We start from the raw sequence: 15,653 nt of genomic DNA, 5'->3' as shown, positions 1-15,653 counted from the left end.
ACTCTCCGACCCACTGGCCTGAGACCACCACCAGGATCATTCCAGCTACTCAAATTTCCCTAGAGTCATTTTAAAATGTCAGCAGTGGCATCCAGGGAGACAAAAGCTTCAAGATTCTGCAAGAGCACTGCTTAAATCAACGGGACAAAAGTAAACAGATTAATTTTTTGAAAGAAAAATGGTCTAAATGGCCGAGTAGCTGGAGAAAGACTGAAGAAATCCTGTGCTTTTGAAATACTTTCAGCCGCTATATTTTGCTGACCGGAAAAACAGAACTTGGGACGATCTTTGCGCTGCTGCTGTCGTTGAGCTCGTCCGAGTGCGCGGTCTGACAAGCCGAAGCGGTCCGCCTGCGGGACAGCTGGCAAGTCATTTGAATGAGGCACGTGTTGTTTTCCATCTCAGTCCTTGTGTTTGAACTCTGCCGGCACCGCCTGAGGCCCTGATGCAGGTGGACGGTGAACAGGCCGTAGGTGATGGGGTCCAAGCACGCATTGAAGAGACCGAAGATGAACAGCATGTGAGTCAGCGAATGAGAGACGGTCTCCTCCATCTTTTCAGGGAACAGCCAATACCACAGGCCCAGCAGGTAGTACGGGGTCCAGCAGATGATGAAGGACGTCACGATGACGATGCTCATCTTCAGCGTTCTCATCCGAGCTTTAGGGATGTTGTTGTGGGATCGACGGAGATGAACGTCTCGAGACAGCACTGGAAGAGAGCAGAGCGCCGTGTCAGTCAAAGACTGCACGCGATTCCACAAAATACAGACGTTTCTGGGAGCGAAACCAAAAGGGGGACTTACAGTTACTGCGAGCCATGCGGCTGGAGATTTCAACGAGGATTCGGGTGTAGCAGAAGATCATGATGGCCAGAGGCAGAAGGAAGAGGCACACGAACGTGAACATGTTGTAGAGTGTCTCCTGCCAGCGCTGCACAAAACTGCCGTGGGTGGTGCACTGGGTGAAGTTCTCCGGGACCGTGATGGTCACGTTGTGAAATATAAACATCTGTTAAAATAAAATAAAAAAAAGAAAAAAGGCAGTAAGTTGCAGGAACATCTTCCAGCCACAGAGGGAAAAACATCTACAGATGCTCCTATTGAATGGATGTCATCATTCATTCATGCCTCTTCAAACAATGATGGAAAAAATATGTTTCGCGATATCACATTGTTGTTTAAGGTTCAGCTAGGCCGTCATCGTTACATTAATTTTCAGATGTGCTGTAATTTATTGATGAGACTGATCCATGCTCATTTATAGCATTCTTATGCTGGCAAAGCTTCTCACTCCCAATTCCAACATTCAGGTTTCTCGCTTTTTCAGATCACATTTATTTTGATTTTATTGAGATATTGTAGTGTTTTTTTTAAGTTGGTTTATCACTTTTTGGACAGCAAATGACAAGGAATGCTTGGATGTTTTAAAAATGCCCGTTTTACTATCTAAATACCATATAAGTGGCAAAGACGCCGATCTTTTGTCCCACTTTTAGATATTCTCATGAGGAGAACATGCACACCAGCTCACCACCTGTGTATGTAAACAACAAGAGAAAACCCCACCACTCTGCTTATTTTCCCATTCTTTCCAGAATATAATAGCTCACATAGCTCACAATGACATGTGAAAACATGTCATTCCTCATGTGTGAATTCAAGATACAAAGCAACTACAAGCTGGACAAGAAACATGGGACTACTCCAGGCAAAAACTAACAAGAAAAACATACAATGGAACCGGGCATTGGGGAAGGAAACCATTAAGGACTCATCCTTTTCTTAAAGGAAATGTCCTTGCAGTTAAATGGCTTTTAGTGCAAACCCCTTGGAGCAACCAAACACTTCGACATATGGACAGGGCAGGATAACGGATCAAACTGTGAACCTTGAGATTGGAATACAAGGCACCCCACCAAGTCAGCCAAAGTCCCCCATTACTGCCTGTAGTTTCTACCCATATAATGTCTATCAAAAGTCTCCACAGCCTTCACATTCAGAACGAGAACAGGGTTTTGATTGCTGCACAATGTCCAATCTGTCACTTGCGTACTGGTTGCGTCTGCCGTCATTAGTAATTAGTACGTGATTGAACACGGCGGTGAAGTGAGCGAAGAGGTCGGCTTTGCTGAACAGGTTTCTCCATTCTTGGATCCCGTTCTCTTGTTTCCCCGTTTGAGAACTAATGCACCAAGAAAAGGTGTTGATGAGAAAAATCAAAGAACAGTCTTAGCACCCAATGAGTGAGTGTAATCGAGATGTTCTGTCTTCTGGTAGAGTGGATTGCGTATTCAATTTTGAGAGAAAATTCCCGTTTTCCTACTGATAGCAGCCATAACTGCGTAAAAAAAAAAAAAAAAAGCAATGTAGATGAAAGTCCAGTGTTTTGTAATGTTCCATAACTATTGATATTAATACTGGATGCTTGTTTAAAAAGACTGTCTGAAACCAAATGACAAAGACAATATTTTTTTTCTGTTTTTGCTGGTCCCAACTAGGGCTGTCGCGGTAAACCGGTATTGACGATAATCGTGGTATTAAAAAATGAAATTTCAATATCGTGTTCAAAATGCGCACATGATAATATCATAAAGAGGATCCAGTGCCACTTGAAACGTGTTGAAGTGTATTTTCAAAATCCGCTCCTGTTCTTCTAGCCTCATAAACCAGCCCCACCCACTCCTCATCCACAATTGGATTTCGAAGCTGGGGTGGGTCTGGGGACAAGCCAATAGAAAGAGAGTGCGGCTCGGCCATGAAACGGCCGAGCCAATCAGCGTTGCCGCTCATGCTCAGTGACGTCATCACCGAGCAAAGCGGAGATTACGGACTTTAACCATCGTCTGAAAGCTGCAATAAGTGAAGTTACAGCCAAAATCCCAAGTATTACAACAATCAAGCAAGAGCAAGAGTCTGCGCCTGGTGAGTTTCTAACAGAAAAAGATGTTTTCGCGTGTCTTTGCATGAAAAGAAGCTAGAGCTAAAGAGCTAAAGCTAACTCCTAGAGAAGCTTACGCATTTTGATGACGTATTTGTTTTGAAGCGCTGATTGGCTGAAGTGCGTTATCAGTCAAAGAAGTAACCAACTGCACGGAGTTTCTATTGGCTTGTCCCCAGACCCACCCCAGCTCCGAAATCCAATTGTGGATGAGGAGTGGGTGGGGCCGGTTTACGAGGCTACTGTTCTTCCGCCCTGCTTCGTCTCCCTCCTGCAGCACCCCCCTCTCTCCCCCTCCCCTCACATGTAAACACAGCAGGAGCAGCGGTAGCGGCACGGCTCCCACCTCGCGTTGCTCCCAGTCAGCGAGCGTCACGAGTGAACTGAACAGCCGACAACGACAGCGAGACGCTCTATCCTAACCCGAAAAAAGTGTTTAGCAACACTGTACTGTTCTCATATTGTTTCAACACCTCATTTGACAGGTATTCTGAATGTGATTCATCTGGGAAAAGAGAGAAAACAAACAAAAATAAAATTAAAGATGAATCTGAATGTTTGTACCATTATTAGTAAAATTTTTGCTGATATCCTGATAATATCGTTATCGTGATATTTTTTGCCCATGATAATCGTGAAGAGAAAATTTGATATTGTGACAGCCCTAGTCTCAACACATTAAGCCATATTTACTCATTCACACCATTCTGACAGCTTATCAAACTGGAAACTTGGAGTTGAGTATCTTGGCCAAGAAACTGACACAAGGACAGAGAGATGAAGAATTGAACTAGCAACCCCTGGACTGGAAAATGACTTTGAGCTAAGATGTGTAAATTGATTGGCTGTTGAGACAATAAAGAAATGTAGTCAATTTTCAATAAATGGTGAGATTAGTCAAATCTGAGAACAGCTCATCCAAAAGTGTTCTCTCTGATACAGTAATTAAAACAAATTATGATTGGAGCAGTGAAATGAAGAAGATGATGAAGAAAAAGACAAATAAAATAGACGGATGTGTTCTTTCTGAATATGCTATGCTTGCGATAAGTTTCCAGTTGGCTGAGTCGCAGCGTCTCTTCGTCAATGCTGTTTACCAGTTTAACAGTTGCGCCTCCAAAACATGTTCTCCTTGAAGCACTTGCTGAATGTGTCAGATGAATGAAATGTCTGAAGGAATGACAAGCCAGTGACACATCTGAATTCATTGAGACTCGCACGCTTTCAAAGTAAACGCTTGCAGTTGGACTACTTGCAGACAAGACAAACCAGGAAGAAGCCTCTGTCCTGTTTCAATCACACCGCTCCGATTAATTTTCATGTCAAAATGTGTTGTTGCAAAATAAATAAATAAATAGAAAACATTTCAAAAAGTCATGAAAAGCTTATTATTGACTCTAAACTTAAATCATGTGTAAGTAAGGTGTTCAATAAAGAACATTATATCAATGCAAAATTGTCCCAAATCAACTGTCAGTAATAGTTGCAAAAGATGTGGACAATCACCTGCTAACCGTGCTCACATGTTCTGGGCCTGCCCTCAACTGAATGCATTCTGGAGAAATATCCTCACAACACTTAGCCGAGCATATGGCCTAAACCATTCCTCCTAATGCCTTCTCGGTTATTTTTAGCATTCCTTAGGGTATAAATATGTTGCCACCTCATACAGGCACTGGCCTTTACCGCTTTATTGGCTCGTAGGCTCATCCTTCTTGAGTGGAGGTTCCCCCATTCCCCTTCTCATGACCATTTTGAGGAGGTGCTTTTTAATATGAGCCTTGAAAAACTTAGATTTTCGTTAAAAGGTTCCCATCGCCAAATATCAAGTAAACTTGGCAACCTTTCTTTCTGTGGCTGAGACCATTATTTAGCTTCCTGTGTTTGGTTCTGCACCCTCCTGCTGTCCGTGTCCCTCCCTGGTCCCCAGTATTGTTAGTCTGATGTGCTTCACCTGCTGTTTTCAGCCTCACCTCCTGTGCCTACCTGATTGTCCAATCATGTCCCGTCTCGTTGATCTGCCCCATGTGTCATCCTCAAAGCAATGAGGAGTTGCAACCCTGTCCTGCCTGCACCCTGAGAGATGTGGGAGTTTGTTTAGTGAAACAAATTGAAGCCTGATGTGTATGATATTGCTTTTTTTTTTTTAAGAGAACCAATATGCTGTTAAATTTTGGCTTTCTAAAGTATTGCTTTAGCTTACGTCTTCTGAGAATACGACATTAATTAAATGAATGACAAGGTCAAATTTGATATTTTCCACACACAAATTAGAAGCAGAAGAAACAGAAACCAGACAGAAAAACAATTAGACTATAATATTTCTCATCATTGAAGTGAGCAACCTGAAGCCCGCAGAGAAAGAATTCTGACGTACTTTAGTGAGAAGCCGCACCTAGTAGTTTATTTTTCCTCCTGTAAAATTTCTTGACATTAGATCTAAATCCTTTTCAGATATATTTTGACCTGAGGGAGACCTAACCTAAACGAGAGATGATTGAAATAACTTTATGTTTTAGCTGGGGCAGAATTTCTCTCCTCAGAATCATGACTAAAGCTACGTCACCATCAACTCTGACCAAAAAATACCAAATAAAATTCTTTAAAGATCCACCATTGACTCAGTGAGAGTAAAATTCCAATAAATATCATCTATTTGTCCGACATGGGGTAAATTCCAGATGCTTCTGCAGTATATGCGACATACAAAATATCCACGAAGCAGTATGAGAAACAAGTCCTTGCACATCAGCAGCAGACAGCCTTAATAAAACAGGCTCCTTTGTTCCACAAACAATCGACAGTTTACTGATTCTCAGTACCATCAGAACATCGACAGTGAGATGTGACAGTGCCTCCACGCCCCTGGTGAGATCTGGGTCAGCTGGGTATTGGCCGTGTCAGTCTGCCACACCAACACCGTACATGGGATTGATGATCAGTATTAAACTGCAGAGCAGATTATTGGGACTTCTCTTCCCTCCGTCAAGGGCATGGGCGCCAAACGCTGTCTGTCACGAGCAGAAAGCGTCATCAGAGACGGGACATGTCCATATCCCGGACAGTTCAGGCTGCTGGCCTCTGACAGGAAGTCCTGCAATCAACCAAGCTCTGCAGTGCCTTCATATCAGGACAGAAGACTTTTGAACTGCTTTCGTCAGGCTTGAGGACGATGCATGTTGTTTTGAGACACTTAAGTGTTGCTATGTGAGTCATTTGCAACAACACCACAAACACACACAGACTGGAATGCAGGGAGGAACGCAGACAGAGGACAGGTAGACTGGGTGACCACAGGAACGGGTCGCAGACTAGGGCACACTGGGAACTGGGAGAGAGAGACAGAGACAGACAGGCCTGACAGTCTGTCTGTCCACGGTGTCTGCAGCATGCTTGATCCAGTTATCACTGGTAACATCTAATGCAATGAAAATCATTTCTTGCTTCTCGATATATATACTCTTGAGTCAAAGCGAACCCTAGCGTCTCCACTACTGCCTACAGAGCCGCATTGATTCTCCATGACATAGATTCAAAAAGGCGCCGGAGAGACATTGGTCAATACTGACCCAAGAGCTAGAGCAAATTTGTGAGTCGCCAATTCATGATGTGGATCTTTCATTCTTTCATATCCCTGAGGTGTTCCCGTGGATCGAAACCTCATAACTATGTCGCCTCAGCTGTCAATAACAGTTGTGTTTAAGAAGCCACTCTGAGGCGACGGCCGCTGCTTGGAGGATATATAACCTTCACCCCGGCTGAAACTGGTTATGCATTGATAGATGCGTGGACATGAGCCACAACACTGAAGGGTGTGAAGGATGTCCATTTAAGGCTAAGAGACCCAGAGCCATCCAAGAATACACCCACACATTACACCACCGGCATCAGCCTCGCTTCTCTGCTTCACAGCAGAAAGGACACTTTCCTGTTATTTACACTCAACTTTAACCCTATCATCTGTGGAAATTCAAAGAGCATTTTTCCAAACCACCAATGTCCAATTTTGGAGAGCCTGTGTTCATTTCCCCTCGGCCTCCTCTTCCTTTCCTGACACGAGCTGCGGCCTGTCAGGTTTTCTTCTCCTGGGGGTTTATTTTGAAGTTCAGAGAACAGAAATACTCTGGCACTAGCTTACAACTATTTCAGCTACTGTTCCTTAAAAGACTTTGGCAATTCGGATCTAACCTTTATCAGGGTAATTACATCAAGAAGAGCATTACTGATGGAGGCATTCTTTCAAATCATTTGTCAATGATCATAAAACTTAATTAGAAAGTTATCTTCTTTGAAGGTGATTAAAAACATGGACAAAAATAGAAACACAATTCTCTCCAACAACAGCAACAGAACCCAATACAGCCACTTCTACATCTCGCTTTCCCTTGGAAATAGAGGTTACCAGAGCAACTGCTTGATTTGATTGTGTTTCTTCAGTTTTTTTTCTGAAGGTACGCGCATCGTACAGGAAACATTGCTTTTCTTATTTACTGAATTAGCGACGTGGCAGCAGGTGTCAAACAACACACACTGTAAGTGATACAGTACATTTATTAAAAGCTATAATCACAGTTTGGAGGACTCCAAATAGGTGACTGTACAGCTGTGGTGTCTAAAATAAGGCCTCCGGGCCAAAACCAGCCTGAAAGAGGTCCAGTTTGCCAAATTTCCGAGCAAACTGAAAATTTCAAGCATTGACTCAAAACTGAGACTCAACACTGAGACATCAGTGATGCTGCCATGAAAGGTATCTACCTCGCTGCGATAATCCAAACTGGCAAGAGCCTTAGAGCCATGCTGTCAGAGTGAGTTTGTAAATACATGCACAACACAACAGCTTTTTGAGAGGTTTTTTTTTTTTTTTTCCAACATTTATCTGTGGTTCGTGTCAGAAGGTAGAATTAAAATTGGCTTTATCTCAATACAGTTGTAATTTTGGGGAGTAATTGTTTTTTTGCTAAAATATAGATATTATCATCACATATACTCGAGGCCACAACTTGAAAAAAAAAAAATAATAAAAAAGTTTCAATTGAAAGGTTATTATGGCACTATTTTAGCAGTCCAGAGAACTACAAATAAAAATGTACTGTATGTGGCCTCTGAACTAAAATGCGTTTGACGCATTTTAGTCACACACACACACACACACACACACACACACACACACACACACACACACACACACACACAGAAAACAAAGCAAACTGTGACTTGGAGATGCATTAGTTGTCACACTTCAAAGTGGACGGTCAACTTTTTAAATCCTGCTGATGGGGACCTTGTCCTGAACATATTCGGAGTTTCTAATTCCAATTCTTCAAATGAATCAGGGCTTATTGGAGCATTTAAGTGGTCTGATAATTGCATGCACAGAAAGGGGTACCACTACCCACACATTGCCCCCCTCCCGCTCTGACACCTGCTGCGAACTTCAGCGGATGCCTTTGACTATATTTACTGCCTGCATGCACTGAGTTTCTGCCGTGTGGCAGACTTTGACTTTGATGACCTGATGAAGCCTTGTGTGGAAAGTGACAGACAAGCACAATGTGTGTGTGACTCAAATGTGTGATGTAAGTTAAAAAAAAAGAAAAAAAAATCAACCTGCGTCATTGAGTAACATATTTCTCACAGATCAATAATATCATCCAAATATCAATTGTGGCCAATGGCTTTTCGGAATTCATTAAATCTCTGTTTTACAATACATTCTCTGAACCATGATTTGAGCATGTCTTTTCATGTTTATCAGCATATTTCAATGTAACACAAACACTGAATGTGATAAAACAGACATTCCAAAGACAGACAACCTCAGTAGTTACATGACTGTCAAGTCAGACGAAGCAGCATTAATTTACCTGCTCGTTGTGTAGGTTTAATGACACTCATGTTAACACTTTAGGAATCTGACTGCAGTCAAATAAGCCATCGGTTTAGAAGTTAATATGAGCGAACACAAACACAAGTAAGGCTGTTTGTGCTTGTTTTCATTCTTGAATGGATGGAGGGACTGAGCTGCATTGCTATTGGTGTCCATCTGACAACTAATTAAATCGCCATGCAAATGGAACTACTAATTTCAAATGAAATCCTTGTGTAACTGGAATAACGGCATGCATGATATTTCTGGGGTGATTCTTTACTATGTAGTTTTATGTGCATGCAAGACTTTCACATGTGCATTTTCATGCCCTGTGGAAGTCAAATATTTTGGATTTATTAGTTAATGGGGTATTTTCACAGCTTCACTACTTCCTGAAAATAACTGTGCACATTCATTTCCTGTCTTGCATTATTGGCCAAACTGATTAATCCAGGTGTGTCTGGTTTAGACTGCTGCAACAAGACACACCTGGATTAATCATTTTGGCCAATAATACAAGACAGGAAATGAATGTGCACAGTTAACTTCAGGAAGTAGTGGAGCTGTGAAAATGGCCCATTGGTTCCTAACAACCCTTGTTTAGGGGGGACAGATGGTAGGGGTGCACGAGTGAGTGTCTAGAGCTGGAAAAGAAGGGGAAGTTGCTGTCCTGTGGATTTAGAGCTTGCGGTATTGATTTTCTGTCGGTACAATTGAAACATTGCAGCCCTGCTATTACCCAAAGACAGTGAAGGTTTACCATTAAAGGTGTAATACAACATTTTGATTTCCGGGTGGATCACCTAAATAATTGGTGGGTCTGTTTGTCAATCATTCTGACGAGCTGCTTTCGTAAGGCGGTTCTCCGTGCTTGCGCCCAATCAGCTTCTCCCTTTTGCGCATGCGTATTCAGAGTGTTTATGTAGCCGGTGAGCTTCTGAGCTCGTACTTACCGATGGCGAGTCTGACATAATGAAACTGTAACTGTTTCGGAAAAAAAAAGCTTTATTTATGAGCGAGGCGGATCGCAGAAACTGTACAGAGCCGTGCACGCCGGAGAAGAGGAAATCGCGCTCGTACACTTCCGCGTTTTCTGGGAGAAGCAGGACAGCCGGGCGGATGGTCTGGCGCATGCGCGTTGTTCAAAAAGTGAGTAACAGACGTGGGGCTTCGTCTTTTCGAGAAAATGTTGTATTAAACCTTTAAGTGGCACCTACAGGTACATTATTTACCACATTACATACCTTTATCTCTCTAAACTGGAAGTCACTCAATCAATAATGATCAATGAAAGGCAAAAAAAGAAACGGGAAAACATTTATCCTTTAATCAAGATTAAAAAAAACCCTTCATTTACATCATAAGAGGGAGCATACGGAGTCACAGAAGTGACTGACCACGCAGACATTTGCTTTCTTTCAGAGTGCTTTAGACATTCATACATCCATCAAATTCACAGGGGGAAGCATTTCAGCTTTCTGTGGCACTCCATGAAATACACATGCTTTGAAGTTCTTGTACTTACAACATCCCATGTTGCATCAGTGGTCACTGTCGTGGTTCTGATAGCAACGAATGCACAAAGCTGAGATCAATTTAGAATGCTTGTTGTGCATGTGACTAAGCGGTTAGAAATTGCGTGGTGCTTTCCGTGCACAATGTACAGACATGTTTATTGATGTAGTTCAAGGTGACGAAAAGATTCTGCATGTTGTGATAAAAAGGCAACCACGGAGCTTCCACAGAGAGTCAGGCATTCAGCATGAAGTACAAAGTGGTGTCTCTCAATAAGACTCACATTTATAAAGAACACAGTTCAAGAGTCTTTTGTGTGAAACTTTACATAATATCATCATGAGCATCCGTTCACTCATCCTATTCAGTCACAAAGAACCTCTAACTGCTTCTGCATTTATGTGTGTATTATAATTACAGAGGCAGAAATGTCTCATTTTCAGTCTAAATTCTAGGAGCAGAAATGAACTGAGAAAATCTGTGTTCATCTGAGACAAAGCAAAAAAAAGAAAAACAAATACCCTGGCTTTCTGCACACAGAAATGAGAGGTCGCTTTAAAACGCCCACTGGCAAAACTGAGATATTCTGCAGCTCCACTTCAATCAAGACAATATCCATATATGAAAGTCAAAATAAGCTATTCTGCATTAAAAATTACTTGCAGAAAGGTACGAAAGTAAAAGCATATCCGTATGCATGTATCACATATACACACACACACACACACTGAGCCAGCTGTCAATACAACAACAGCAGCATCATCCCTGAAAAAATCTGAACCAGTTCATATCTGTTATAAAGAGAAACAATCAAAAACTTAAAGTAAGAAATGCACAATGATGTGCAGACATGTGGACAAACAAAACTCATCGCTGCTTCATAGAACATGATCCTGAGTTTCACCCGATCATTCCAATTCAGTCCAGCTGAGCATCATTAAGGTGGCAGCAAAGCCCAAACCCAGTCTTATAGCAAGTTTCCCAGCATGTTCATGAATCCATGACATGAAAATTTAAGAAACTTGTCACGAACAGCGTAACTCTAATAATGCAATGAATCATTCTCTATATTCAGTGCGCAAATTCCATTGACAGGGATCTAAAACCTCCTCTGGGGGGAAATGTCTTTTCCAGTGATTGAAGCTACTTTACAAGAACAATAATCATACCTATCCATCCCTTCCTTTGCAATCCCACTTTATCCTGTTCAAGGTCGGACCTGGATTAGATCCCAGCAAACTGTGGGTGATTACAGGGTACACAACGGACAGGTGTTCGCTACAGCACACGTCACACATGATCTCCTCAAAGACACTCGTGCACTCCATCAGTCGCCCCACCCTTCAGGGATCAGACCCTGAGAGTGGAAAAGTCAACATCCAGCCGCATCATATGTAAAGCAGCCTGGCTGTCATGAGGGCGGCAGCATCACTTGTGATGCACTGTGGCGTTGAAAATAATGAGGACGCATGCCAAACAGCAGTGGGGTCACATTCTGATCTCACTGACTCTGAGCAGATGGCAACAGAGGTGCAGGAATCATTCTGTGCCACAAACCCGAAGACATGTACCCATGTGATCGGGAGGCTATGTCCGCAATGTGTGATGGAAGCCATAGCTGGAATTCAATGAGAGGTTAGTGACTGTGACTCACTGTTGGAAGAGAAATTTTGGTAACACTTTACTTGAAGCCCCCCTGCATAACACATTATAAGTACATTCATAAAGCATTATAATGCCATTATAACATGTGTAGCTGTAGTTATAAACATTCATAGATGATCACAATGCCAGGACCAAACCCTAACCCTAACCCTAACCCTAACCTTAATCCTATGCTGTATACTGCTGTATAGTGAGTTATAAAGCATTGTGATCATGTATTAGTGTTTATAACTACTTATAATGTGTTATAAAGAGGGGCTTCAAGTAAAGTGTTACCGAAATTTTTGATGCCTCTCAGACCACAAACAGCACAAAAAGGCTCAGATCCTTTAAAATTGCAAACCCCTTCAAAATACAATAGCAAAAAGAAAATTAATTTCGGTAGTTATAAGGAACACTGTACATAATATTAAAGTCACACTTGGTTTAGCTTTTTTGTGCTGACAGATGCTTTGACTAGAAGCAGTGGGTAAACTGTGATCCCACCTGTTCTGTTTCACATCACATTCATTCATTTTCCTCTGCTCCCCTGCACGTGTCAGTTTCTTTGAACCTTTAGAAATCTTGCGTGTGTCTTGCCTCTCCAGTTTACATAAATTGCTCTGTTGTGTGTGTGTGTGTGTGTGTGTGTGTGTGTGTGTGTGTGTGTTTTGCCGGGGTTCTAGAAATCCTCCACAGATTGAACATCAAAGTGTTGGTATAATGTGTGCAAAATCACACTGTAAACTAACACAAATACCGTTTTGTATTCTGACAGCAATGCTGCTGCTTGACAAGGCTTAGACATAAGAACTGATGGGGATAATAAAAACACTCGTACTTTAATACTTTCAGATTGTAAAAAGTAGGATTGATACTATCAAGTTCTCGTATAAAAAAAAAAAAACAATCACGACAACGTTATTCAACCAACAACTGACTCTCTGAAATGGTCTAAAAGTAAAGTTATCAATCCCCAGTGGAAGATGATTTCTCTCATGGTACCAATAAGCTACACATGCCAGGAATAAACAGGTGAGCTGCTGCTCTGCAGTGACTCGGGAAGGAGGAGATGAGAGCATAGGGGTCTTGGGTTGGGTTAATGGGATGGGGGCAGACAGTGGCTTTTATTTCTCTCTTCCTGATCTCCAGATCTGAACCACTGAATTTCCTGTCACAGCTCACTTCTGTTGCCTCTAATGCATCCCCGTTTCATCCTCAGTATTTTGTTTTCCCATCCGCTCCCAGGAGCCCCTGCTGTGACTTTGTTGTTCACATCACATCCAGACACTGTGAGTGTGTGATTCTTGACAATCTCAAACGGAAGGATATTGACTGTTGGGTAACCTGTTATCTGACAGTCAATAAGGTGTTGTTAAGGCTCAGAAATCCAATCTGGCTCTTATGAGTTGATGCCTTCAACTCAAGTACTGTAATAACTGAATATTGTTCATCGATCAATGACCTTACCCATGTGCCACCCTCACGCAAACCAGCGTATAGTAACTTTTCAACAAATTTGTTCATAATTTTGGTACGTGAAGCATTTTGAACACAAGAGGTGGATTGTTTTGCTGAACAATATGGACAAAAAGAGTATCTGTTACAGCTGGTATGTGCTGCATGTATTTTACAAGCATATTAGGAAACAATACCAAGGACTCAGCGAACCTTTTGCAGTCTACAGCGATTATGGGAAAATTGCTTTTAAAGTGTTTCATTGTTACAGACATAATGGATGATTTGGAATAACCTTCATCTCATATTTCTGCTAATTTTAACAAGTTCTTTAAAAAAAAGAACAGTTTATGAAGGTTTTCTGCGAAATTGAATAAAAGGTAGAGACTTCTATAGATAAATCTTGTCATTTCTGAACAGATGGCAAATATGAAGATGAGTAATACATAATTCAGACAGCTGCGATTATGGAAAGCTTCTTAAACTGATTATAGTCTTGAGGATTAAATTTAAATGAATCAGAGATGGATGGATAATTTCCCTCCACTGTATAGAAGCATGGTTCTGTTCCATTGTTTTAATGAAGAAAGCCACATGACTTCTGCTCTGATAAACATTGATAAACTTAACTAATCACTATACTTCCCCTGCTTATTACAGAGGGTGCAAAAATTAGTTTGACTTTTTCTTGATGTTTTCTTTTAAGTAATTTATGATTGGGAGTGAAACAATCCTGTGTTGTTTTGTGTCGAGCACTTTGAATGATTAATTTATGTATATGTGTTGCATCTGTTGAGGATTGACACTGGATTTGATGGAGAGCTACCCAATTCAGACGAGCATTATTATCACTGCAAGCTACAAGCTGCTGTCAGTCAGTGTGCAAAGTTGTGTTTTATGATTGCACTGTAAAGGTGAAATAAAACTTTTATGGAACACGGTTTAATTTCTTGTGATTGGTGCACATAGGACAGAAAAAAAGCTCTGTGGTTGTGCAGATAACCTGAGAGAGGCACATGCTTCAGCTCACCTGGGGGAGCGACAGGATGACACTCATGGTCCAGGCGACAGTCAACATGATTTTGCTCTTCCTCTTGGCCTCGCTGATGCCCAGGGGATTCAGGATGGCCGACTGCCTGTCCAGGCTGATGACCACCGTCACGAAGGCGCACGAGTACATCGCCACCAGCTTCATGAACATCAGCAGCCTGCAGGCGACGTCCCCGGCCTGCCACTGCACCGTGATGTTCCACACCGCGTCCACCGGCATCACGATGAAGGTCACCAGCAGGTCCGCCACGGTCAGGTTCATGATGAGGATCCGCACGTGAGACTTGCGCTTCCCGCCGTTGCTGGCCGCCCACAGCACCGCCAGGTTGCACACGGCCGACACCGCGCACAGGGTGAAGGTGATGATCACTCGGACTTTGGCCGCCGTGGAGAAGGTGGGCAGCTCGAGCGCGTCTCCGCCGGCGCTCCTGTTGCACGCCGCGCCGGAGTCCTGGCAGCTCTCGTTCGCGGCGGGATCCGTCAGCTGGGGGAACATGATGAGACGCCGGCAGGTTGCCTGCAAGAGTCCGGGCTCCACTTAGATTGAGCTTTTTCTCCCCATCGGCGTCTCCAACTGGAATGAAAACTGTGGAAAGTGATTAAACACACAGTGTAATAATCAGATTATCTTTGGCACAAAAATACACGCAGCAGACAAGAAAGACCCGAAACCACCCGATCCTATAATTAAATACAGACCTCAAGAAAAAAAAAAGGTATCTACTCTGTTTCTTGCAAGAAACAACTAATTTTCTAATAAACGATCCACATTGTCAGACAATCGGAGAGAAATGGTCACTGAACTGTGCGCGTCAGGAAGAATTTCACCGTTTAATTGAACTTCTGGCAAAATTCTTCGACTTATTCCAGATTCTTTCATGATTCCTGTTGCCTTCCAACAAGAAATCAGGAGGCGGAAAAGAAAAAAAAAACAATATAAAGTGGATTTGAAGGTGCAGAAAGTGATCTTACCTGGATGAGTGTGAGAACGGTGCGCGCCTGGCTCAGTGTTTCTGCAGCTGTTGCTTCAGCGCGCGTTTCTCTGCCGCGCTGCGCGCTCAGTGACAGTCCGCTCCAGCAGCACGGCTCGGTTTGATCCATTCATCATCCACGGGGGTCCTCTCCAGGTGAGCTGCTCTGAAACACTCACACACACACACATTCTGATGGCCACGCCT

At 42.6% G+C, this 15,653-nt stretch overlaps 1 protein-coding gene across 1 annotated transcript; it reads right to left on the bottom strand.

The window, feature by feature from the left end:
* Positions 1–247: 247 nt before the first annotated feature.
* Positions 248–14,971, bottom strand: gnrhr4 (gonadotropin releasing hormone receptor 4). Its single transcript, XM_030095889.1, has 3 exons — positions 14,456–14,971; positions 806–1,010; positions 248–711 (listed from the first exon to the last, which is right to left on the bottom strand). Exons 1-3 carry the CDS (start codon positions 14,969–14,971, stop codon positions 248–250), a joined length of 1,185 nt encoding a protein of 394 aa, XP_029951749.1.
* Between the last annotated feature and the right edge of the window lie 682 nt (positions 14,972–15,653).

Source organism: Salarias fasciatus, chromosome 7 (assembly GCF_902148845.1).
Source record: "Salarias fasciatus chromosome 7, fSalaFa1.1, whole genome shotgun sequence".
Taxonomy (NCBI): domain Eukaryota; kingdom Metazoa; phylum Chordata; class Actinopteri; order Blenniiformes; family Blenniidae; genus Salarias; species Salarias fasciatus.
This window is presented reverse-complemented; position numbering and strand designations above follow the sequence as displayed.